This window comes from Mytilus californianus, unplaced genomic scaffold, assembly GCF_021869535.1.
Source record: "Mytilus californianus isolate M0D057914Y unplaced genomic scaffold, xbMytCali1.0.p SCAF_47, whole genome shotgun sequence".
In the NCBI taxonomy this organism is placed as follows: Eukaryota; Metazoa; Mollusca; class Bivalvia; order Mytilida; family Mytilidae; genus Mytilus; species Mytilus californianus.
In genome coordinates this window covers 277154-304902 of record NW_026262698.1, presented here as the reverse complement: position 1 = coordinate 304902, position 27749 = coordinate 277154, and the positions used below count along the sequence as shown (strand labels likewise).

Here is a 27749-nt window from a genome sequence, read left to right as displayed (position 1 = left end):
CATATTGACATCTAACATTTAACCAGAAACTGGTGATTTTTTTGACAGATACTGATATAAATAATGCAATGCTGAAAGGATTAGAGTTTCTCAACAATATTTCAAAAGATGGTAACCGTATGAAGATGATGGTGTTTCTCACTGATGGCCAAGCATCTAAAGGAGAACAAAATCGAAGTAAAATTCTCAGTAATATCGACGAGAAAAACATTGAATGTATACCTATTTTCAGTCTTGCATATGGAAACGAAGCTGATTACGAATTTATTAAAACAGTTGCTGTTAAAAATAATGGGATAGCTAGAAAGCTTTTCAAAGGCAGCGATGCTTCTTTGCAAATCAAACAATTCTTCAATGAAATTTCGTCCCCTTCGCTGAGAAATGTCACCTTGAAATACCTGAATAAGAACACAGATATAATAGAAAAAGCAACCACATTGAACTTTGACACGTTTTTTAACGGGAAGGAAATTGTTGCTGCTGGAAAGTTATTTAGTATCGATGGAGATGTAATCGATGTTTTAAGTTCTGGTATTGGAGTAGATGGACCTATAGAATTGGCTTTAGAGATTGACATTCAAAATCAGATTCATTCTACGGCCAAAACATCTGACTACGACGGAATAACCGAGAGAGTATGGGCGTATCTTACAATCAAGCAACTTTTAGAAAAAGCCATTGGTGAATATAATACAACAGAAAAGATGAGTTTAAATCATAGGGCCAGACAGTTGTCTTTGAAGGTAATCTATTTCTAGACGAATGTACTTTTATCTTAATTGTAGAAAATACTTAAGACCTTTAATTAGTCATACCTTGAATAATGTCTCCTTAATAATTTGGCGTTAGTTAGTTGACATATGTACGTATACCCCCACATCTCCCTTTATTCATTTATGACTGTACTTTATTACGTTCACATACTTCTAAGACGTGTAGATACTTATGATAACACAATAACAACCCACCTTTGTCAACATGTTACAACAGTTAGTAAATAGGAATAGGGCGCAACACCGTGCGTAATCCGACGAATGAGGTATCGAATTGGCGTGTCTCAAATTTACATGTATAATTTAATTAGCCATCTACACATTACGATTAATCTAAATGGTGCTCGAATCGAAACAGTGGACATATGTATTGAGGTCTATGTTCGTAAAAGTAACATCTCAATCTCTGAAATAGTTCTTCCAATACGTCAGATATATGTTTAAAATAGTATGTGTGATATAAATGTATTGATTTTTATATTTCGTATTTGATATACTATTTTATTTACGTTTTTTTTCAGTACAAGTTTGTGACACCATTGACGACTGTGGTTGTTACGTTACCAGATAAACGGCATCACGGCACATTCGAAGAAAATGAAGATGCTTTACGTATGTTAAAACCTATTTCATTAGGATACAAATATTTCTATATTTTATTATTTTCTGATTTATTATTACTGATATTAGGGCTATGATCACCGCTTGAAATCATTGAAAACAGATCGAGCCTTAAAGTTTACATTTATTCTATTTTGATTTATATCTAAGCCGTCACAATTTTGTTTCTATTTTTTTTTATTGATTCAGTATTTTGCTTGTGTTTGCAAAGAACTCATAGCCCAAAGATAATAAAGGATTTGAAAACTGAAAAAAACTACTAAATCAACTTTATGCCGTTATAGTTGTCAAATATACTTATAATGCTTGTGTGATTATGTGACTATATGTAAGGTGCGTTTCTGAAGTAATGCAATATCTTTTTGATTGACTATATATTAATATAGTCTAAAATAAAAATAATAAAACTATTTCATAGTACATAATAATTTGTTGTTTTTTTTTCAAATTTCTCCATACAGTTGCCCTTGCTTTACATCATGCTGAGAATAGAAAACAAAGTGTTCCGAAAGGAATTAAACGCAAAGCTAACGGTAGTAGCAGCGGTAGTAGTACAGAAGGAGGAGGTTTGTTCTAATAACATTTTTCAATTCTGATAACCTTTGTGAATACAATGGTATACAGAAAATGTTGATGTTGACTGCTAACTTTCTGGTATTATAATGCAAATCTTTGTTCTATTCTAACAGACTCAAAATGTACGTTTTTGATAGATTTAAATCTATTTGGAGATTTTCATTGTGATACAAGTTATGGTTATGAATAGGTCTACATGACGTAATTTAGGTTTGGTGTAGTTATTCTAATACGAAAATTATAACAATAAAAATGTACATTATTATGATAGGGAATGAGTGGATAATCATCTAGTGTAGTATATATAAATGATTCAACAACACAACAAAAATAAAATAAGAAAAGACACATAAATATTTAATTAACTCTGAAATTTTACTCCGTGTAAAGGCGGCCAAAGACAGGATAATTATGAAGTAAATTTGCATGAGACAAAACAAATAACATTATATGCGAAAAAGCAATATAAATATATATAGCAGTTGTTCGTTGTTGTTCGTTAATGTTGTATTTGATTGTTACGACGATGAAATCAAGCTAACGCTCGTCAGGAAACATCAATCATTGGGGTAAGGAGTAGTAACACTGGACACTTTTAATTTGCAAAACACTCATTTGCAAATCCGCCGCCGCCTCTCCTTAGACCTACAGTGTCGTGTATATAACCAAAATGTGCGGCATTACATGGGATTCAATAATTTCATTGCTTTTCTGCTGTTATTATTATATATATTTTGTAATTTGATTTAGAAAAACATGGGATTTTCAATATCCCATGGGATACGGCAAATCCCATGGGATTGACCATTATCCCATGGGATTTTGGTTAAATCCCATAGGATTTTTTTGGGTCCCATGGGATAATTGTAGTCCCATGGGATATTTGTTGTCCCATGGGACAAAAAAAATCCCATGGGACTATAACTATCCCATGGGATTTTTAATATCCCATGGGATAAAATAAAATCCTATGGAATTCAAATTATAAATATACAGTAATGTGTATGTTACAATGAATTCTGTTTGGTAGTAAAAAGTTTATAATATATATATGAGTGTATCTTGGTTTTTTTCATTTTGTCACAAACATGTTTTTAATTTGTTTATATGACAATAAAGATTATTATTATTTTGGAAAGTATAATAATATTTAAAGTCAAAAAATAAAATCCTTTAACTGAAATAAAATGATGACATGTCTTTATAAAAGAAAAAAATATTGATTTGAAATCTTGTCTTGTTTGTTTTATTATGAAAATAGAACTGAAAAAAATATTTCATATTCTGACTGAATAAATTGACAAAGCACAGTTAATAGTTTAATGAGGTAAAGTTTTCTTTGTTATAGTTCCATTGCAATACATGAATATGCAAACGATTTGAATCTTATACCTTTGTGGTGTTCATAATATTACATTTATATTTGCAAATTTATAAAATAAACACTTTTCCTGTTAAGTTTTAGTTTTCTTGTTTCAGCTTGCTATGAACAATTATTCAGTCCACTATATAAGAGTCAAGTAAATAAATTATTTCATCCACTAGAATATTCAAACAATTCTTAGACAAAACATTTTTGCAATCTGTTCTTCAAAAATCTTTCTCCGTACATCTTTATTGGATGGAGCGATTTAAATGAGTGGACAAAGCAAGTTCATTTGGACAATAAAATACTAATATATTTTTTCATTCCTCCCTTCTTTCAATTGATAATTACGTTGTTGCATTTACATGATTAAGTTCTTGTGCATCTATGATCATGATGATCTGACTCCTTTTTGTTTATAGTCATTATGTTGAAATTTCCTCTTTCTTATGTAGGAAAAAAACACATTCCATTTCAAATTAATAAAAAATTCACACTATGTAGAAAAATATCAACTTTAAGTTTGCTGTTCAGTATTGACCTGTTGAATGATGATCATGAAAACCAAGATGTCTGACCTACAAATACACAAAACTCAAAAATTATAAATGAAGAGAAATACAGCAACAAAATGGCTATTTTATCATGTTTATGTACATTTTGATAAAAATTTCATTTGAATATTTAAAATTGTAAGAACTCTTATTTCAGTGCTTTGTGTCTATGGTTTTCATATTAGTTGTTTTTTGTGCCTTGTTGCAGTTTTTGAGTTAAGCCAATTGCAAACAAGAAATGATTGTAACAGGATGCAGTTACGAAGTCTCCCAAACGAAGCTCCCATTATTCGTAATTCCCAGGGTCGCCTGACATTGGGCAACGTCCAGTGAAAATTGGTTTGGTCCAGTAAAGTTATATGCATTAGTGATGCCTGGGGACTAACCTTGTATATCATTCGAATCATCTTGGCATGACAAACCAGAATATATATGGTTTAAGGGTGGGGATCTCAACCATTTACAAGATACTAGAATATTGGGGGTGGGGAGGAACCCCTGGGGACTGGCCCTATACGTCATTCAAATGTTCATTACATGACGAACAGGAATATATATGGTTTAGGGGTGGGGATCTCAACCATTTACAAGATATTAGAACATTGGGGGTGGGGGGAACCCCTGGGGACTGACCGTATACGTCATTCAAATGTTCAAGACATGACAAATAGGAATATATATGGTTTAGGGGTGGGGATCTCAACCATTTACAAGATATTAGAACTTTCTCAAATGGCAGGGGGTTGGGATGACCCCTGGGGACTAACCCTGTATATCATTCAAACCATCTTCGCATGACAAACTAGAATATATATGGTTTAGGGGTGTGGATCTTGACCACTTAGAAGATGACCCCATGGGACTAACCCTGTATATCATTCAAACCATCTTCGCATGACAAACTAGAATATATATGGTTTAGGGGTGGGGATCTTGACCACTTAGAAGATATTAGAACTTTCTTAAATGGCAGGGGGTGGGGGTGACCCCTGGGGACTAACCCTGTATTTCATTTGATGTGCTTTATCATGACAAACCAGAATATATATGGTTTAGGGGTGGGTATCTTGACCATTTACAAGATATTAGAACTTTCTCAAATGGCAGGGGGTCGGGATGACCCCTGGGGACTAACCCTATATATCATTCAAACCATCTTAGCATGACAAACCAGAATATATATGGTTTAGGGGTGACCCCTGGGGACTAACCCTGTATATCATTCAAACCATCTTAGCATGACAAACCAGAATATATATGGTTTAGGGGTGGGGATCTTGACCACTTACACGATATTAGAACTTTCTTAAATGGCAGGGGGTGGGGGTGACCCCTGGGGACTAACCCTGTATTACATTTGATGTACTTTATCATGACAAACCAGAATATATATGGTTTAGGGGTGGGGATCTCGACCATTTACAAGATATTAGAACTTTCTCAAATGGCAGGGGGTGGGGATGACCCCTGGGGACTGACCCTGTATATCATTCAAACCATCTTAGCATGACAAACCAGAATATATATGGTTTAGGGTGGGGATCTTGACCAATTACAAGGTATTAGAACTTTCTTTAATGGCAGGGGGTGGGGGTGACCCCTGGGGACTAACCCTGTATTTCATTTAATGGGCTTTATCATTTAGAACATTTTCAATTAAAAAGATTGTGTCTATCACGAAAGGTTTACAATTTATAATCATTTGAAAATTTTAAAAAATAAAATCCCATAGGGTTCTATAGTAAAACCCTCTTTTCTTTTTGCCCCTCAAAGTACCCCTTTATAAACCCCATTGCACAAACAAAACCCTGATTGCACCACTAGACATGTTAGTCTAACATATTGTAAAACCCTAAGTTAATCTGACAAGCTGTTTTGGAGAACGGTTGCGGACAATTTCAAATTTAAAAGCGGCGGAAGAAGAAGAAGAATAATAAGAACTGAGCAAAAACAATAAGTCTTCCCAAACTTCGTTTGGGAGACTTAAAAATGTTTACAGTTTGTTCAAATGTTGTGCTGTTATTAAAACCACTGTCCCAGGTTATGGGTGGGTTGGGTGCTCACTAAATGTTTATTTTATTAGTTGATATTTGCTTTGAATTAGCTGTCAGTAACTGTGAGTACTAATAGATCTGCATGTTGAGTCTTTTTTTTTAAAGGGAAAGAATAAATTTCCAGCCACATCCGGTCTGTGTTTTTTGTAGCTGTTTTTCTGCTTTGTTGCATTCTAATGAGTTAATAAAATTGAGAATGAAAACGGGAATGTATCAAAATAACCTGACCCAAGAGCAGAAAAAAACCCTTTTCAACTGATTTTATAGATTTTATATTGAACTGACACTTACACCACTGTCCTTATTTATAGGAGGATTTGGCGCCAGCAAACATGTTAAACCATGCCACATTTTGTAAGTGTCTGTCCCAAGTCAGGGGCCTATTATTCAGTGGTTGTCAATTGTTGCTATATATCATATTTGTTTTTTGTTTGTTTTGTGCAAAAATCAGGCACTTAGCTTTCACCTTTGTTTGTGGTGTTTCCCCCAAGCATGTTTAGCATGGATAGACACCATGCCCTTTTTAAATGACGCCATGCCCTTTTTGAATTGTTTTACATTTGTTATTTCATGGCCTTTTATAGATTACTATGCAGTATAGGGTTTGCTCATTGTCGAAGGCTGTACAGTGAACTTATTTTGTTAAATTTAATGTCATTTGATCTCTATTGGAGAAAAGTCTCATTGGCAATCATACCGCTTCTTATCTTTATATCAACCCTGCCATATTTTGCCTGTCCAAAATCAGGAGCCTGTACATAGTTCAGTGGTTGATGTTGGTTCACGTCCGTCATATTTGTTTTTTCATAACTTTTTTTTTTTATAAATTAGTCTAGTATATTTGAAGTTTGAATTGATGTTTTTTTTCCAAATTTTGTTTGTGGTGTCTTTTATAGATGACTATATCATGTATAGGGTATGGGTTTTCTCATTATTTACAGGTTATCATTGGCCTCTAATAAGTAATTGCATTGCTTACATCCACTTAATTGAACTCTGGTGGATAGTTTTCTCATTTATTATACCACATCTTATTTTCATAATAATCATTATTCAAGGGCAATAACTTTTATAGAAGTGGACTTACCATTTAGGCTTTGTTGACGTCTGTAAATCTATTTTTGTTGATAATTTCTTTTGTTTATAGTTTCCCTTTATCGTTAATGTTCTTGCCCTACACATAAAAGGATAAACATAATCATTTAATGACAATAACTACTATTACATAATGAGTAGGCAACTGACAATTTTGGATCATTTGTATATCTTGTCTTGCTCATCATTTTTGCTGTTTAATATTATCAATATTCTATGAAAATGAGGTCACAGTAATATTAAACTTGGCAGACAGACATCTTCTTATTTTTATATGACACCTTGCAGTCATTCCATACACCAACAAGTAGACATATGCTTATAATATCTGATAAAATGAAAAAACCAAGAAAACACAGCATTGACCAAAGAACCATAAAATGCGATCATGGTTATATGAATCTGCCAGACAGACATGCACACCTTACAATCGTTACATCCACCAAATATAATTTACCTGTTGCTTAAAGCATATGATAAACTGACAAAACAATGCAAACTTTTCATCGACCAATGAACCATGAAAATGAGGTCAAGGTCATATAAAACATGCCAGACAGACATGTGCATCTCACAATCATTCCATTCACCAAATATAGGGGCCTCATTCATGTTATTGCTTACAGTATACGAAAAAAACACAAAAACTAAACATTGTCCAATGTACTATGAAAATAAAGTCAAGGTAAGATGAAACTTCTCAGTCAGACATATGCAACTTACAATCATTCCATACACCAATTATAGTTGACCTATTGCTAATTTGAAAATAAGAAAATAGAAAAACAGACCAAAAAACAAAAAAATAACATTGAGCAATGAACCATAAAAATGAGGTCAAGGTCGAATAAAACATGCCAGACTAACATGTACATCCTTAAAAAATTTCATACACCAAATATACTTGACATGTTGCATACAGTATTAGAAAAACTGGACATTTTTACCTAGGAATAGTGATGTCATGGACTAAGAAAATTAGTCTGGGGACATAAATAATATTTTACTGTCATCGGACTAAATATACTAGTAAATTCTGTATCCATGGACTTTTTATACTAGTTATATTTGTCTGACCAGACAATTTTTACCAGGACTTATTTATCTCTTACACTAGTTCTCAGAGAGACATGTCACCTTACCTTGACACATTATTCTGACTCTGAACAAACCAGTATTTGCTCTTACTCCTTAATAATACTGTGTGCTTAGGGGAGAAGCAACAAATACCAACTTTAAAGTCTTTGGTTTTACCCTGTTGGGTTCAAAATAAACAACCTTCTGCACTTGAGGTGAACACACTACCACAAGACCAGGCAGTATAATACAAGAGTGCACACGCTGAAATGTCTCGCCTTCTTTACTAACCATTGATTTTATGTTGATAGTCCTAAATACAAAGCTTTACTACAAGTAACACATAAACTTAACATGATCCAAGAAAATGAGGTCAAGGTCAGATAAACCAAACGAGAAATACATGTACACCTTACAATCATTCAATAAACCAAACATAGTTGACCTATTGCTTATTGTTTCTAAGAAACAGTCTTAAACAAGAAAACTTAACATTGACCAATGAACCATGAAAATGAGGTCAAGGTCAGACGAACCATGCCAGACAGACATGTACACCTTACAATCAATTTAGGCATTAAATATAGTTGACCTATTGCTTATAGTATCTAAGAAACAAACTTAACCATGAAAACTTTACATTGACCAATGAACAATGAAAATGAGGTCAAGGTCAGATGATACCTGCCAGACAGACATATACGTCTTACAATCCTTCCATACATCAAATATAGTTGATCTATTGCTTATAGTTGAAGAAAAACAGACCAAAGCACAAAAACTTAACACTGAGAAAAGAACCGTAAAAATGAGGTCAAGGTCAAATAAAACCTGTGAAACTGACATGTACATCATAAAATATTTCCATACACCATTTAAAGTTGACCTATTGCATATAGTATTAGAAAAAAAGACCAAAACTCAAAAACTTAACTTTGACCACTGAACCATGAAAATGAGGTCAAGGTCAGATGACACCTACCAGCTGGACATGTACACCTTACAATCATTCCATATACCAAATATAGTAGACCTACTGCTTATAGTATCTGATATATGGACTTGACCACCAAAACTTAACCTTGTTCACTGATCCATGAAATGAGGTCGAGGTCAAATGAAAATTGTCTGATGGGCATGAAGACCTTGCAAGGTACGCACATACTAAATATAGTTATCCTATTACTCATAATAAGAAAGAAATTAACATTACAAAAAATGTTGAATTTGTTTTCAAGTAGTCACTGAACGGTTAAAGTGACGCCACCAAAATTCAAACTTGATCTGTGTTTTGTGGTAACATGTATTGTGTATAAGTTTCATAACATTTGGTTGAGGCAAACTTAAGTTAGAGAATGGAAACTAAAAATTTTGCAATTTTTCCATTTATAAAGAGGCATAACTCTAGAACGGTTAAAGTGACGCCACCAAAATTCAAACTTGATCTGTGTTTTGTGGTAATGAGCATTGTGTATAAGTTTCATAATATTTGGTTGAGGCAAACTTAAGTTAGAGAACGGAACGGAAACTAAACATTTTGCAATTTTTCCATTTATAAAGGGGCATAACTCTAGAACGGTAAAAGTGACGCCACCAAAATTCAAACTTGATCTGTGTTATGTGGTAATAAGCATTGTGTATAAGTTTCATAACATTTGGTTGAGGCAAACTCAAGTCAGAGAACGGAAACCAATTTTGGGACGTACGTACGTACAGACGGACAAGGGTAAACTTAATGCCCCCACCGCTACGGCGGGGGCATAAAAAAATAAAATAGCCTTGCCAAGCCGCCCTTGCTAGACGTCATAAGGGGACGACCATTTGATATTCTGGGGGGGGGGGGGGGGGGGGCAGGAGGATTTGTTTTTGATCGGTTATTTATTTTTGTAAACTAAGAGGACAGATTATCTATTTTCTGCACTGTTGAAGCAAGATTTTTCATTTTCATTAAAGCAAGGGACTGATTATTTATTTTCACAACTTTATTTATAATATTGGAAAACATTCAATTTTTAAATTCATTTTTTATTATAAATAATACATGAATAGTCCAATCATTATGTACCATTTAATCAGAATTAATCATCATCATCTGTAGAAATGAATCTTCTGAATTCCCAACTGCATATACATGTATTGCATCCATACAAGATATTAAAGTTTGGCTGTAATTAGTGTCTTTTAAAAGTATTGCAAATCATTTATGCCGAGCGGAGCGAGGCTAAAAAAAATTTGAAGGGTTTTGGAGCCGCTGAAGGCCCCAAGTTGCTATAGAACTAATGATGCAAAATGTGTTTCCCATACCCTTTCTTAATCTGAAAATGAAAGTTCTGTTTTAATCATTTTTTGACAATATTTTGGTCTCAAAGCAACATGTATAGATTCAGTGTAAGACTTAAGTTTTTAGGAACAACATCAAAAGACAAAGATAAAGCAAAAATTTATTTCACATAGTTAAGTATGTGGCTGCTGTTTTTTTTAAACTCTTGATCAAGTTAATAACAAAATTACTAAATTACAAAAGGAATGCAACACTAACAGGTTTTGAAATTTCCTACATGAGGCATTTGCCTGAATGTAGTTACTGCCATATGTAATAAAAGTAAGTTAAGTGTTCCTGAGACAATATACCTCAAGTTAAATGAAACCCATTTTTCAGACATTTCAAGTATTTTAAATAATATTTATACTATTATTATTTAAAGATTTAGGAAGTGATTCCCGATTTTTTTTGAAAAAAAAGTTGAATTTTATGAAGAATCTGGTGCAATCTCATGCTCTCAAATAGACCTGCCGAGTTATTTATTTTTAATACATTGCAAGTCAGGTTATTTATTTTCAAACTACCACAGAGCAAACCGTTTATTTTTGTGATTATCAAGGCTGAGTTATTTATTTTCAAAATCCTCCTGGCCCACCCCAGAATATCAAATGGTCGTCCCCTAATTATTTGGACTACCAAAAGATGTAACCTAATTCTTACTTGTTTGGGGAAGAGGGGATTAACCGAACCACTATTCAATCTAAATCAGTGAACTGAATTGTTGTCTTTTGCAGAAGTCCGAGTCGACATCTGTAACTAAGCATGCAAATTGATAGTCAACAGTATACCTTTTTTCAGAATGTCAGCTTACAACAAAGAGTCACTGGTGATAGGGGAGTGTAACCGATAAATTGATCCTGAATCAGATAAGATTTTCCCAGTAACGGAGAACCCCTTTCTTTGAGTGAATATAAATAGTGACGGGGGTCACACAAATAAATTTAGATCTGAATTACAGGAACATCGATTAGCAAAGTAAACTTACATATTAATCATAAAGTTATTTACGGTAAAGATAGACTGTGCTCCTGAATTAAGGTATTATACATTTGTGTATTTTACTCGGGGGGGGGGGGGGGGGACACTTCCTATATACAAGGTGATAGGACGTGCCGCTGGAATAGGTCACTTTTTCCAGCTTGAAAATATGGGAATAGGTGGGGAAAACTTTCAGAAATTAAGGTCGATTAAGTTCCAATTACTTGTATATGAAAAGCCCTGTCATTTTTTCACAGCCGAAAGTCTCGCCGTAAGTAAACATTACATACAGAATCTTAGCCTTAAATATTCCACTTTTCCAACAAACCCCACGAAAACCAACCAATATGGGAAAAGGTTACATTTTTAAGATCTAAATTATATGAATAGGGTGGAGTAACACAACCCCAGCGACACCCCCTATCAATTAAGTAATAAAAGTATCTAGAAAAAAATTCTTAGACAAGTGCCTTTGATTTATCTGTCAGTCCCAGAATTATAAATATAATTGTATCTTAATCTTTGGAAAAATCCGATTATTAAATTGTTCAATTCTTTTACTTCATAATTATGTCAAAGTATACTTTTTAAAGTTTTAAATTTTAAAGTTAAAATGAATATTCCGTTTTGATCTGAGGAAAAACTTTTTAAACTGTAATGACATGGTCAGTCAACTGATTTGTTGCATGGCTGATTACAGGTAATTAAAGCATGCAGTAATTTTCCATTACGCCAGTGCGTACATACCCTGGGGTGTGTATAACGTATTAGAAATACCATAGTTTTCTAGAGAACATCCTGTCTATGTGTAATACAGATTGATGACATTACACAAAATTTCTTTCGTTAAATGTAGTTAAGTATCTATTTCCATTCCCTATTGCAACACTACAATTTTTTCGAAGAAAAAAATGTTAAAATTAAAAAAAAAAATCATTTATATAAAATAAAGAAGAAAAAAGTAGCAAATAAACTTATGTAACTACGCATTGAGTAAACATAATTTCACTTTATATGTACAAACCCTTGAGAAAACGTATATATAGATGTTTTTAAAAAGGCCAATTCCCAGTGGATTTATTTCACACTAGGACCACAGGCACTTGTCTCAGAATTTTGTTTCCTATATACCTTAATGCAGGGACTTTCTATACTAACTTAGTATAGAAAGTCCCTGCTTAATATAATATTAAAAGTATATAGGAAATTTTTTTCTGAGACAAGTGCCTGTGACTAGGAACTAAGATAACTAGAACTAAGTTCATTGGAAAGTCTTTTTGTCTGATACATGTATACCTATAGATAATGTACATAATTAAGAACAGCTTCAAATATATGCCTATAAATTAACGGTACGTCTAAAAACCGCTCAGGACCTCCTAAGTGCAGACAGGACATAAAAAGTCACTCAGGACATGTATATATGTTTTAGTGAGCGTTGAGGGTATACATTCGATAGATAATTTAATATTTGATCTTATAATTTTGGTTTTGATAAAATAAAACCAACATTAAAGAAGTTATTTGGGATACGTCATGCATGACCGATGATCATATTCAATACCAATCATCATTTTGATTAGGACGTTTGATCATTAATAATTAGGACTGATTGGTGATGGTTATAAACACATACAAGTAAACTTTGCAAACAAACAAAAAAAACCAACGTTTCCTTAGAAAAATTATAAAAATACATGAATATTGTTTTTACAAAAAAAGTTAAATAAATTTTTCGTTTTGTATGTAATAATTGAAGCCATTTAGAAATATAAGAAATCTTCACATAGTCGGGAAATTTTCAATTCAAGTTATTTCATTTGAATACGTTAACAAATATAGATCTTATTCGATGTAAAATGTGGCGTCCTTGGAGATCAAAATCCCGTTTAAATAGGGTTTGTCTACTTTCGTCTATTGCCGAACATTCTATAATCAAGGATTTTTACAAATCCTTGCTATAATATAATGAATCGCGTCGCCAATATCACCACAATTACATAAAGTACAAATACAATCTTCTCCAAAATATTTGGTATCTAACAATTTCAATAGGAAATTTTGAGTCGAAACTGAAGTACCAAATCTACAAAAAGAATCAGAATTTTTTGTAGTAGTAGGCGTCGAAAACTAAACTGTTTATAATCTTTTTTTTCTCCTAAATTAATTGAAACTCCTGAACTAATTTAACATTATCTATAGACAACTTACATATGCAAATCTTTTTAGAAGTATGTGAGTGTATAGTAATAATTTGTTCATTAACCTCCCTTTTTCCTTCTAACAAATTACATTGTAATCGATTTTATTTCCAAATTTGTGTTTGCTAGGATTGACACTTAGAACGTACAGCAAAAAGTAACAAGTAAAAAGTCACGATTCAGTTTTAGGATATTTTTTTCTTTGAATAAACTTAATTTTAAAAACGTTTCAGTATTTTTCTGAAACATTTTTAAAAGGAAACGGACTTGTTAACAAAATTTATTTTTGAATAATAATATCGAATAATGATTTTTAAGAAAACAATCTGCCAAAGTGGTTTGGTAATTAACTGGCTTCATGCTGTCAAAAATGTCTCCTTTTTATAAGTTATTGATAAAAAAAAACTATTTGAAGGCGAATTAATCATTTCCTCAACTAAATACATTTATCTATAAATAAAGTCAATTCGTCAAGAACTTTCTCTCATATATTTAAACAATTGTAAAATAATTAATTTAAACTTTTGTACTGCGACTTTCTGTCCTTTTACCAATACTTATTCCTTGTTAAGTTTTTTCATATCCATTTACGAATACTTATAATGTGATAATTAATTTTTCCGGATGCTTTTTATCCTATTTTCTTATCAAACAACCATGTTACCCGTAGAACGGAGTTAAGTACAAATTTAGGAATTAAGTACTTTAAATTTTCAACAACAAAATTTTACACTTTCATTTACCTGGATTTTTTTCTACGCTTCGAAGCCGCCTGAATCAAACTTAGCCAACACCTCGCATGGCGTATTCACGATGTGGAGGGATTGACAATATACAATCAAAGTTAGCAATATCAGCAAGTAAGTAATTGGGTGTTGAATGCCAGTAGATCTGAATTTGTAAATTTTTTAATTGATTTAACCTGTTTAGAACGTGTATTGTTGAATTGTTTAATAAAATTACACACATAAGCTGGGCTGATATGCATAAAACCACTTTAAGTTCAAGGTATCAATGAAACTGGGTCTGCATGAAAAAATGACTTATCACATAATACCAGAACCTATGTTTACTGTTAGACGATAAGAAAATATAGCTGTAGGCCTAGTTGAAAATCTTTACAAATTATTTATTCTTTTAATTTCTATTTGACTGTCTGGGTGCTTCTTAAGTGTTTTAAATGTTTGCGTTTTGTATGCTATAGTTAATTTTATAGACTGTTGTACGTCATTTGGTCGTTTTTAAGTTTTTGCCATGGCGTTGTCAGTATGTCTTCGACTTATAAGTTTTATATAATCTGCATCTCTTGTGCTGTATTTTGAAATGTATTACAATTGCTGCATCTTTACACATTCATCAATACACCAAAAAATATGAATAAAGCTTTCGTATATATAAAAATATGGAGATGTGGTACGATTGGTAATGAAACAACTATCCGCCAGTTCAATTCAAAAACCTGATATAAGCAAATGTGACTTACTTACTTACTTTAGTCAGAGAGATCTTGAATCTGAATTCAAGGATACGAAGTGGTAAGGGTTTTGAGGTGGGAGCATGGGGGCCCGCCCCTTTTTTGGAAAAATATTGGTTGATTATTTAGAGAATCACTGAAGCGGGCCCCCTCTTTATGCATGACAGTTAGTGCCTCCTTATGACATTTTTGATCCGCAACTGGTGAGGACTTCATAAAAAAATATTTAGTAAGTTTTTGTTTTGTGATAAATAATGTATTTACATTCACATAGACAGAAATAGGATAAAATAAACTACCGAAAGCTTAAGTCCACATAAGAGGGTATGGATGGGGGTTAACAGAATAGAGAATAACGGGCAAACAATAAATATTAAAGAATAATGAAATGCTAAAATATGAGGAAAGAGAGTTATGAGCAAAAAGTGTAAGTTTTTAGAAATATAGCTAAAAAAAATAAAGAACACAGAAAAAGAAGACACCCCCCCCCCCCAAAAAAAAAAAAAAAAACCCAAGATCCTGATTTCAACTTTAACCAGAGACATATATATACTATAGTAGAATGTAGGACAGTAAGTCACAGGACAAAAAGTCACGGACGAAAAGTCACAGGACAAAAAGTCACAATTCAGTTTTGAGTTTAATTTTTCTCTGAACAAGAAAACACTAATTTTAAAAATAAATTTTTGATTTTTTATTGAACTATAATATATGAAGCAACTTTGTAATTAAAATGTATTCAATAAATATTAATGATGATCAAATAATTGTTATGATAACAAAATGTCAAAGTGGTTTGCCAAGAAATATATTATTTACATGATTAAAATTTAATAATTTTTCATTTATCAAGGCTTATGAACAATTTCCTGAACTTAAAAATGAATAAATGTAAAAAAAGAAATTATTTGAAGATCTTTTTCTTATATATTCAAACAATTGGCAATAAATTTTTTGTGACTTTTTGTCCTATCCAATTTGTGACTTTATGTCCTGCGACTTTTTGTCCTGTGACTTTCTGTCCGTTTACCCTATTCATAGTATAGCCCAGTGTTTCTGTTAAAATAAAGTTCTGGTCATGGTTAAAATAATATGTCAGAATTTGTTTAGTTGTAAAAACAATTACCAAGTAATAATCCATTTAGAACTTCACCTCCGGCAAAATTCAGGTGATCGGAGGGCAATAAATTGCGTAATCGCACACCTGTGAATCCACAGTCACAACTCTAAGGAAATAATGACCGGAAAATCGGACACACATAATTTCACTGTGTAATTTAGAAGCAAACTTTAGCAAAGAAATGTTTCTTGTAATATCATGATCATTACCAGATTTTATTTTTTAAATTAAAAGAAATGCCGAAAAAAAGAAAAAAAAAACATTTTCTCAATCAAATACATTAAAAAAAATACAACTATTTTCAAGTAGTTTTTTAGAAAAAGAATTTATTTGATCTGAAATAAGTTTTCCTATTACTTTTCTTGATTAGCTATCGAGGTTATTCATCCCTTACTTTTTCGGGATACTGACTGCATAGTAAATTATCAATGTACTAGTTAATGTTCTCGAGGGATGACCCTATAACAGAGACATATATACACATATGTGTATATATGTCTCTGCCCTATTACGTGTCAGTAACCTTCTCGACACGGTTCATTTTTACGGCGGCTCAGTTTTGTCTTAAGAATAAACATAATTGATAAGTTTCTTTCCCCTGCATTCCTCGATCGCACTTGTAAAATAGCACATGGGTCTCAAGACATTGGTACACTATACGTTACAACACTTGCCGTCAGTACTCAAAATTGGAAAGATATTAAATAAGAAGGTATAGAAAATTAATGCACACACACTAATGACTATTATCAACCAAAGACATGATGTTTTTCTCAATTTGCCTAAATCGTTATTCCGCAATACAACGAGGGTGAAAACCCACCACTTTGAACACAATCACAGGAACCGGCATGCTGTGAATTTGAAAGTTTCCCAAATGAGTAACTATTCATTACTTTTCTAGTGCCTGGGCCCCCCTTTCTTGGGAAAAATTTGGTTGATTATATAGGGATCACTGAAGCATGACTGGAGCCGGCCCTCCCTTATGAAAAGTTCTAGATCCGCCACTGTATATTCATAAAATAAACCAACAAATTATCCAAAAGATGAATAATACTTAATACTTACGACTAAGATTGATTATAAGTATACTTTAGTCGGTTTGAGAAAAAAAAAAAACTTAGTAATCGTAAGTATACTGTATTGTACATGACTTAATTACTATCAATATTATTTGTAAGTTTTTTTGTGAAACTGACTGCTGAATTGTTTTTCCATGCTTATGGTACATCTAAGTCGTATGCTTTTTTTAAAACCACCTCCAGGGTATAATGTCTGCTGGCCCATAAAATCTGTTTGTAGATATAGGAAGATGTGGTATGAGTGCCAATGAGACAACTCTCCATCTAAGTCACAATTTATAAAAGTAAACCATTATAGGTCAAGGTACGGTTTTCAACACAGAGCCTAGTTTTTATCGAAAATGATAGTATATAGGTTAAATAATTTATTCATACATTTTTAATTGACTGACCTAGAATTATCATGATATTGAGGAATTTAAACCATTCCTATTTTTAAAAAGGGACAAAAATAAAATTTATATATAATAACAGGGTGATACAAATGAGAAAAACTCAAGAAATTGTTTTCAATTAAGATAAATACATGCAGTTAATAATGGTTTTCAGTTGTTTTTTAAAGCAGAGGCAGATTTAGTTTAAAGTTGGAAAAAATTGTTTGTACCAACAAAAATAAATACACGAAGTTAATCCAGAATTTATATGTGTTTATAATTTTTTTTTATGTTTAGGTTGTCAGCCAGATGAAAAGATCAATGCAGTTCAAAAGTCAAAATGTGGATAAGCTGCGGTACAAGGTCCTACTTTTGCAGATTTTCATATTTTGCATGAATGAATTTGAAGTTTATATCGTGGAGGGCAGAGAATTTTCCTGCTTCTGAAGGATAAATGTAAAACATCTTGTTCGGTAAGTTTTATGCTCTGTTTTGATAGTGTTTGTGCATCCATCTGTCTTTCTCTAAATTGTATTCACTTAAAGTTTTTGGTTACAGTTCACCATGAACTTCAGTTAGTAACTTGTGGTTTTACATGTATATACTCAAAATTTAGTACTTTAAAATGTTCATGTATTTTTGTCGAGCCTGCAACTTTTGTCGCAGAAAGCTCGACATAGGGATAGTGATCCGGTGGTGGCTACGGCGGTGGCGTTAGCTAACTTCCTAAAAGCTTTATATTTTAGAAGGTTGGAAGACCTGGATGCTTCATACTTTGTATATAGATGCCTCGATCATGATACAAATTCTGTCTGAAACATGTCCATTGTCCTTGACCTCATTTTCATGGTTCAGTGACTACTTGAAAAAAAAGTTCAGATTTTTTGTAATGTTAATTTCTCTCATATTATGAGTAATATGATAACTATATTTGGTATGTGCATACTTTGCAAGGTCCTCATGCTCGTCAGAGAGTTTTCACTTGACCTAGACCTCATTTCATGGATCAGTGAACAAGAACTTAGTCTTAGATGCATGATTTTTTTTATTAGTTGTTAGTGGCTTTGTACTAGCTGTCAGTAACTGCGAGTACTCTCAGATCTGTACTTAGGGTCTTTTTTTGTTGTTTGGATGTACGAGTACCCGGCCAGGTCCACTTGTATTTGTAGTATTTGTATTTTTATCCATCTGATGAGTTAAGCCTCTTTCAACTGATTTTTATAGTTCGTTCTTATGTTGTACTGTTACACCACTGTCCCAGGTTAGGGGGAGGGTTGGGATCCTGCTAACATGTTTAACCCCGCCACATTCTGTATGTATGTGCCTGTCCCAAGTCAGGAGCCTGTAATTCAGTGGTTGTCGTTTGTTTATGTGTTACATATTTGTTTTTCGTTCATTTTTTGTACATAAATTAGGCCGTTAGTTTTTCGTTTGAATTGTTTTACATTGTCATTTCGGGGCCTTTTATAGCTGACTGTGCGGTATGGGCTTTGCTTATTGTTGAAGGCCGTACGGTGACCTATAGTTGTTAATTTCTATGTCATTTGGTCTCTTGTGGAGAGTTGTTGTCTCATTGGCAATCATACCACATCTTCTTTTTATACGACCGCAAACAAATTTTTGTGGTTGTATATTGGTATGACGTTCAGGCGTCGTCGTCGTCTGAAGACACATTAGTTTTCGCACTCTAACTTTAGTTTAAGTGAATGGATCTCTATGAAATTTTACCATAAGGTTCAATACTACAATAGGAAGGTGGGGATTGATTTTGGGGGTTAAGGAATTAGGGGCCAAAAAGGGGCAAAAAATAAGCATTTTTGTAACTTCCAGACATAACTTGTGTGTAAGTGTATGGATCTCTTTGACATTGTACCACAAGGTTCCATATCACAAAGGGAATGCTGGGATTGATTTTGGGGGTAATGCCTCCAAATTTTAGGAATTAGGGGCCAAAAAGGGGCAAAAAACAAGCATTTTTCTAGTTTCATGACAATAACTTGTGTGTAAGTCTATGGATCTATCTGACATTGTATCACAAGGTTCCATATCACAAAGGGAATGCTGGGATTCATTTTGGGGGTAATTGCTTCCAAATTTTAGGAATTAGGGGCCAAAAAGGGGCAAAAAACAAGCATTTTTCTAGTTTCATGACAATAACTTGTGTGTAAGTGTATGGATCTTTATGAAATTGTACTACAAGGTTCCATATTACAAAGGGAAAGCTGGAATTGAGTTTGGGGGTAATTACCCAAAAATTATAGGAAAAAGGGGCCAAAAATGGGCCAAAAATAAGCATTTTTCTAGTTTCCAGACAATAACTTGTGTTCAAGAATATGGATCTCTCTGAAATTGTACTGCAAGGTACCATACCACAAAGGGAAGGCTGGGATTGATTTTGGAGGTAATTCCCTCAATTTTTAGTAATTAGGGGCCATAAAAGGGCAAAAAACAAGCATTTTTCTAGTTTCAGGACAATAACTTGTGTGTAAGTGTATGGATCTTTATGAAATTGTACTGCAAGGTTCCATATCACAAAGGGAAAGCTGGGTTTGAGTTTGGGGGTAATTGCCCTAAACGTTTAGGAATTTGGGGCCAAACAGGGGCCAAAAAACAAGCATTTTTCTAGTTTCCAGACAATAACTTGTGTTCAAGTGTATGAATCTCTCTGAAATTGTACTGCAAGGTACCATACCACAAAGGGAAGGCTGGGATTGATTTTGGGGATGATGAATCATAAGGGGGTTCAAAACATTTGGGGGGGGGGGGGATTTTTTTTTTCCTTTTTTTTTCTTTAAAATTTTCCATTTTAAATTGGTTATTTCTGATTTATATATAAAAGCAAATATTAATGATATGGTTTGAATAGGTAAATTAAAATTTTTTTAAGTTCTTAGACCACTTTCATTATGTGTCAGAAACCTATGCTGTGTCAAATATTTAATTACAATCCAAATTCAGTGCTGTATCAAGCTTGAATGTTGTGTCCATACTTGCCCCAACTGTTCAGGGTTCGACCTCTGCGGTCGTATCAAGCTGCTCCCCAGCGGAGCATTTTATTTATATTTAAGGTTAAGTTTTGGTGGTCAAGTCCATATCTCAGATACTATAAGCAATAGGTCTAGTATATTCGGTGTATGGAAGGACTGTAAGGTGTACATGACCAACTGGCAGGTGTCATCTGACCTTGACCTCATTTTCATGGTTCAGTGGTTATAGTTAAGTTTTTATGTTTTGGTCTGTTTTTCTTATACTGTATGCAATAGGTCTACTATATTTGGTGTATGGAATGATTGTAAGGTGTACATGTCTAGCGGGCAGGTGTCATCTGACCTTGACCTCATTTTCATGGTTCAGTAGTCAAAGTTAAATTTTTTAGTTTTGGTCTTTTTTTCTAATACTAAATGCAATAGGTCAACTATATTTGGTGTATGGAAACATTTTATGATGTACATGTCAGCCTCACAGGTTTTATTTGACCTTGACCTCATTTTCACGGTTCATTGCTCAGTGTTAAGTTTTTGTGTTTTGGTCTGTTTTTCTTAATCTATAAGCAATAGGTCAACTATATGTGTTGTATGGAAGGATTGTAAGCTGTACATGTCTGCCTGGCATGGTTCATCTGACCTTCACCTCATTTCCATGGTTCATTGGTCAATGTGTAGTTTTCTTGGTTAAGTCTGCTTCTTAGACTATGTTAGAAACTATAAGCAATAGGTCTAACTGTATTTAGTATATTGAATGATTGTAAGGTGTACATATATTTCTTGTCAGGTTTATATGACCTTGAATTCATTTTCTTGGATCATGTTGAGTTTATGTGATAGTTGTAGTAAAGCTTTATATTTAGGACTATCAACATGATATCAATGATTAGTAAAGAAGGCGCAACATTTCAGCGTGTGCACTCTTGTTTATACATTCAGTGATATTGTTGTCTTTTTTCAAAACTACCTCTACCGTTTTTTTGGGGGGAAAATGCATAATTTTTATTGAAATTGGGAAGTTGGTTTATTTTTTTTAAACACATCTCCTATTTTTTGCTAAACTTTACTGTCTTTTTTGCACAGTTTTATCACGTTTATTTTGATTGTCAGACATTTTAAACCTGAAAGATACTTTTTGAGGAGAGGAAAGAGAAGGAAACAATGATGGTACTTAAATTTAATGCATTGAAAACCACATGTGTTACAAACACCGTGATGATTCTGATCAGAAACCTGGATCTCAAAAGCGCTTTCATAATACCAAAATAATAACATGAATACGAAATTTACGTTCATTAATACAAATGCCATCACTTTTGGGAAAAATGTAAAACTTATTGGGAGGAATTTAAAGCCATTTTTTTTAGTAATTGGGAATTTTCTCTAGGGGGAAAAAGCCGAATTTCGGATGTTATTTGAGGCAAACAATATCACTGACATTATACACCACATTTACTGTTTTTACCCTGATTTTATGGATTACTGAACATAGAAATGTCATAATGTGAAATTATAGTACATTCTTAGGTTAAAGTTTAAGGTTTAGGTACATAGCTTACCATGAAGTTGAATTTCATACACATGTTCATTATGTGTTGAATTTTTAAATTCAGTGCCAAACTAAGATTTTGAGCCTGATTACATGATTGACTAGACATTGACACATGCTAGTGTTTGCCAGGCATGTCGTCCTATACTAGGAACTTGTCCTGTACTATAAAGAACTTTAATAGTACTCGCTGAGTATGGAGTTTTTGTGAAAGTTTAATATTAGTTAGATTTTTGCATGACATCCTGTCAACTGCTTGTTGATCATGTTTATACATGTCTTAAATTTAATATCTGACACATTGGTGTTTTGTGAACTTGGAAATAAGTTATTTGATAGAATAATAATGTTTTGAGATTATCAAAATAAAAAACATCCCATTTTTACTATTAATGATTAAGTATTAAAAAAAAGAAGATTTAGGATATATGTATAACCATATATAAAAATGAGACAGCAACCGTACAACACAAAAATAAGAAAAAAAAACTATATAATTTTTTGTATCAATGTTATAATTTCCAACATGTCCAAAGAGTTCAATGTATTTTCTGATTGAAATAAAACACAAGTGGAACTCTTTCAGAACTTCAGAAGCTTAAAGAAGTGCTGTTTCTATTGTTGGCTTTCTGTATAATATATTGCAAATTCTTGTGAAAAATGGAATTTTATTGTATTTGCCTAAAGTTTTAACATTGATCTATATATATATATAACTGGGGAAAATACCTAAATGTTATAAAGAAGAATACATAAATTGATTGTTATATAATATTAGAATAGGAAGATGTGGTATGTTGCTAATTTGACAACTCTCCATCAGAGACCAAAGGATGTAGGAGGTTAGCAACTGATGACACTGGACAACCTTCAACAATCAGAAAAATCCATACCGCATAGCTATTTTTATTGAAAATCATATGTTATTGCTACATGTATGCAAACAATTTTTATTATCCATAACTTCGGATTTTATTGGTTCTTTTTCAGAAGGATTGAAATTCATCACTTAGAATAAAAGGAGAAAACACAGAAACAAGACCAAAATAAATTCAAAGACAAAAGTCAGATCAGTTATTATTTTCATCACTCAGTCAATGAATTGAAGTTCTATTAGATATCTAAAGATATTAAAACCACAATAATGACAATGTTCTGTGCTGATGGCCAAAAAGTGGACTATACATTATGATCACACAATGCTGGATGATAAGAAACTATTAATGTTTTGGGTGGAGGGATATCCTGAAAAAAAAAAATAGATTTATGTAAAAAGCTACTAGTATGTTAAGCCTATTGATAGCGTTTTCATTGATTTCAAATGGGAAAAAATTGTGTTGTGTTTGTTTCAAAAAAGTATTCTAGAGAATTCATAAATAAACATATATTGATACTTACATTATCTGCTTTGTTGTTTAAAAGTTTAGTTTTGAACAGTTATAGAACAATATAATTGCATTAACATTTCCAAGGAAAAAAAGATATTCAACTAAAAAGATTCATCTTAAAACAATTTACTACCAAACAGAATTCATTGTAACATACACATTTATTTACTGTATATTTATAATTTGAATCCCATATGATTTTATTTTGTCCCATGGGATATTAAAAATCCCATGGGATAGTTATAGTCCCATGGGATTTTTTTTGTCCCATGGGACAACAAATATCCCATGGGACTATAATTATCCCATGGGACCCAAAAAAATCCTATGGGATTTAACCAAAATCCCATGGGATAATGGTCAATCCCATGGGATTTGCCTTATCCCATGGGATATTGAAAATCCCATGTTTTTCTAAATCAAATTACAAAATATATATAATAATAACAGCAGAAAAGCAATGAATTTATTGAATCCCATGTAATTCCGCACATTTTGGTTATATACATGACACTGTAGGTCTAAGGAGAGGCGGCGGCGGATTTGCAAATGAGTGTTTTGCAAATTAAAAGTGTCCAGTGTTTAGTATTTGATATTATTAGATATTCGCCACACGTGAGTAGGAAGATTTTCTGAGTAGTCAACACATGGTCGACAAGATGAAATTAAATACTAACTATTATCATGAGAAAATATGTATGAAGCTAGTGTTTTATTGATTTCCAAACATATAATTGCAATTTGATGTTTTTTAATAAACATTTAAATACATATATTACAGGAGGAGGTGACCCCCATTTCATGGTTAAAATTGAAGGCATCGAGTATCCAATATGCTTTGACGTGGATGCTGGCGACGGAGATGTGATTCAGATTCTGAAAGATCCTTTATTAGGTTAATTGGTTGAAAGATTTATAGTCTACCATCGATTGCTTTCGGTTTTGGCCAGTCACTTCGGTGCCTTTAACAATTACAATAGACCGGCATGCAGGTGTCGGAATATAAGGACTAGACAGTAAACTTATTAAACAAAGAAAAGTTTAATTTTGGCTTTATCTGACATTTCATACTTTTAATCATTCAATCAATCTTGAAGTATAATGGATACATATAAGTTTAACAAAAAGTGAGAATAGGAAAAATAAAACCAAAAATAGAAATAGGAAACTACAATTTATTATAGCTTACATATTCATATTCATCTTGAAACTAATACCTTGACGATACTCAATGTTTTTTGTTTGTTAACTAATGTTGTTAGGTGTGTTCATTTTGATAATAACTTTACCTATCCATTTATTCTTCTCCGAAAAAATTGATTTACATGCTGTTCGTTTGATCTTAGATCTTTATTGGTCAAAATGAAATTATAAAGTCACAATTTCTAGATGTCCTCTGATTTAGCATTGTACATGAGATATCACGAAAGAGGCTACTGTGCCTGGTTTCGTCACATAGAAAGAACAAATAATTTTTGCAAATCATTTGGTTAAAAGAAATATAAAGTGCTAAACCTCATAAGAAAAACATATTTCATCATTTCATAATTTGAATTATTTAAATTTTGATATTGAACTGTTTCGATTGGAGTTGTAGCTGACTAATCTATATGTACACTCCCAATTTCCTTAAATCTTGTATTTATACGTAAATGTTATTTCAGGTATGACGATCAATGCTGGTATTATTGGTTCTAGGAGGAGAAATAGATTTGGAAAATATAAAACTTTTATTGGAAACATTTTTGTAATGACACCTTCTGTTCAAATCCATATAAAACCAAACCAAGTTATAGTTAATGGCTCCCCGGTATCTTGGAATAACATTGCTTATGCATCCGAACTTGTTAGAATACATGTTAACAAAACTGTACACCATGATGAGACAATGTTTATACACTTTGGAAATGATATTAGTGTCATAATTCGTAGATTAATGAATGACACTTATAGTCAGGGTGTTGACTATCTTAATTTTAACATTGACAAAGAAACAGGGATATCAAACATTGCCAATGGCATTTTAGGTGCGTATTATTCAGCTTATTTTTGTTTCATTTCCCTAATTTGCAATACGAAGTTTTAGGCTGCATCCCGGAAGTTAATATGCTGGTATTATATAATGACTAATGCACTAAAATTCAATGTATATCAAGATTCATTAATGTCCGTAAAATCAACAAAGTCCAGCCTTACTCATAACATATTTAACTGTATTCACACACCACATTCTCATCTTAAGTACCCTCACACAAACACACTCAACAAAAGTTATGATAAATTTTCTTTCATCTGCATAAAGCTTGCAATCAGATACCTGTATTGCAGTAAACGTCCCCATGTGTCCATAAATTATGTCAAGCTCTATTATCACCTCGAGTCTTAAAGTTAGGATAAAATATGCAGAGACTCAAAGAGCTGCAATCGACACCAAATTTTTGAAATAGCAAAACATTATGACATAGGACAACTATTAGAGCGGTCGGTGGCCCGGGAAAGGCACATGCATACGTGGCGGTTTAAATTAGAATTTTGATATATAAACCCTTATAATAAATTTTGGATGTAACACGTCTTCTGATTGGCTGAAATGTTTTGTCTATCAGCTCATAGACATAATTTTGTCATGTGACCGTGACGTCATCAACTTTTTTTTCATGATTTACTCCTTAAATATGGAATTTAGAATTAACATGTTAATTCTGTTATCATTTTTATTTAAAGAATGACTGTAATATTTTTTTGTCTATTCGAAATTACATAAAACTTGCGGTGCACACTTTTAAATAAACCGCTACGCGGGTTATTCAGTGTGCACCACATTTTTGATATTATTTCTTCATAGACAGAAAAAATATTACAGTCATTCTTTAAATAAAAATGATAACAGAATTAACATGTTTAACATATTAAAATTCGTTTACCGATACAAAGACTTAGGATTATTTTGTTTTATATGAAGAGCCAGATGGTATACAGTTTATGCCTAAAACACCACATATCGAAAAAAATAGATACTGGATGCTTTGGTTACCATTTAAAAGGTTAAGTCAAAGGCTATTTTAATTCTGATTATGGCATACAAATAGTCGTTCAACACTGGATGTCCATGCATAGAGTTTTTTTGCCACAATGATTTCAGACCAGTTACTAAACAGATAATTACAACGGAATAAATGATGATAAGAATGCTAGTATGTTTAGTCTGTATGATCAATTTAACATATCTTAACAAGCTTCATTGTACCAAACTGAATTTACATCAAAGATTTGAATCTCCTTATTTTAATTTTTTATCACTGTATGTTATTTCTGTGCAGTATTTAATATTTTACGTACATGCAGGGCCGGAGCCATATGTTTTAAGCAGGATGAAGTTTTAAGTTTTATCTCTAACATATATGCCTCCTTTATTTGCAGGTCAGTTTGTACATAAAAAGACATCCCTGTTAAAGGTTAGTCTTGACAAGCATGGACGAAAACACGGACATTTTAGGGAGTTTAGTAATAACCACAGATCTCATTTTAAAGCAATTTTGCATCAGAAGCCTGACATTATTAGTGGAGAAAAGGTGTTTTGTTGGAATGTACATAAGAAAACCAAAGGACTTCTTAACGACGATTTACAAGAGTATTTTGTTCCTGATATAACTTCTGTATAAACATGTGAATTCGTTTTACACTAATGTACATGGGTTTCATCCATACCTTTAGCAGGCCATTTTTCATTAGTGAAGATAACAATTCCTTCCATTTCTTTACTAAGTTTCTTTTTTTCTGACCATAAAATGTAAGGTGGTGGAGCGGTTTGTCCTGCTCAATTTTAGTTTTTGGTTTGATGTTAGTTTTCTATATTTTTTGAAATCATCAATAATTTGTATTGAAAACTTCTATGTTCATTTACGAATTGATACTTTCTTGCTGAACGAAGTGTATATAGATGACAATATGTGTTCATTCATAACCACTCTTGTATGCCATATTTGTTCATGTAGAGTAGTAATCAACCATAAATCACCTACGCTAATATCTTTGATAATGTTTTGTAATATAGAATAAATAGAGGATGTGCCTATGGGACACAGATGATGCCCCCGTTTGCATTTTTTTCATTTATATAGGGGCATAACCCGAGAACGGTGAAAGTGACGCCACCCTAA

General features: G+C 32.6%; 1 protein-coding gene and 1 long non-coding RNA gene across 2 annotated transcripts in view; one reads left to right on the top strand and one right to left on the bottom strand.

The window, feature by feature from the left end:
• LOC127700033 (inter-alpha-trypsin inhibitor heavy chain H3-like) overlaps positions 1-27688 on the top strand; it is a 47396-nt gene extending 19708 nt beyond the window's left edge. The window contains exons 8-13 of the mRNA XM_052203480.1: positions 49-743; positions 1295-1385; positions 1856-1960; positions 24371-24484; positions 25254-25616; positions 27010-27688. Coding sequence (XP_052059440.1) covers positions 49-743; positions 1295-1385; positions 1856-1960; positions 24371-24484; positions 25254-25616; positions 27010-27251 — 1610 coding nt within the window. The 3' untranslated portion in view covers positions 27252-27688. The remainder of the gene's footprint in view (positions 1-48; positions 744-1294; positions 1386-1855; positions 1961-24370; positions 24485-25253; positions 25617-27009) is intronic.
• On the bottom strand, positions 3202-11357 carry LOC127700038 (uncharacterized). The gene is made up of 3 exons (XR_007981407.1): positions 11228-11357; positions 7032-7118; positions 3202-3914 (listed from the first exon to the last, which is right to left on the bottom strand). It is a non-coding gene; the product is annotated as an uncharacterized LOC127700038 (long non-coding RNA).
• Positions 27689-27749: the final 61 nt, after the last annotated feature.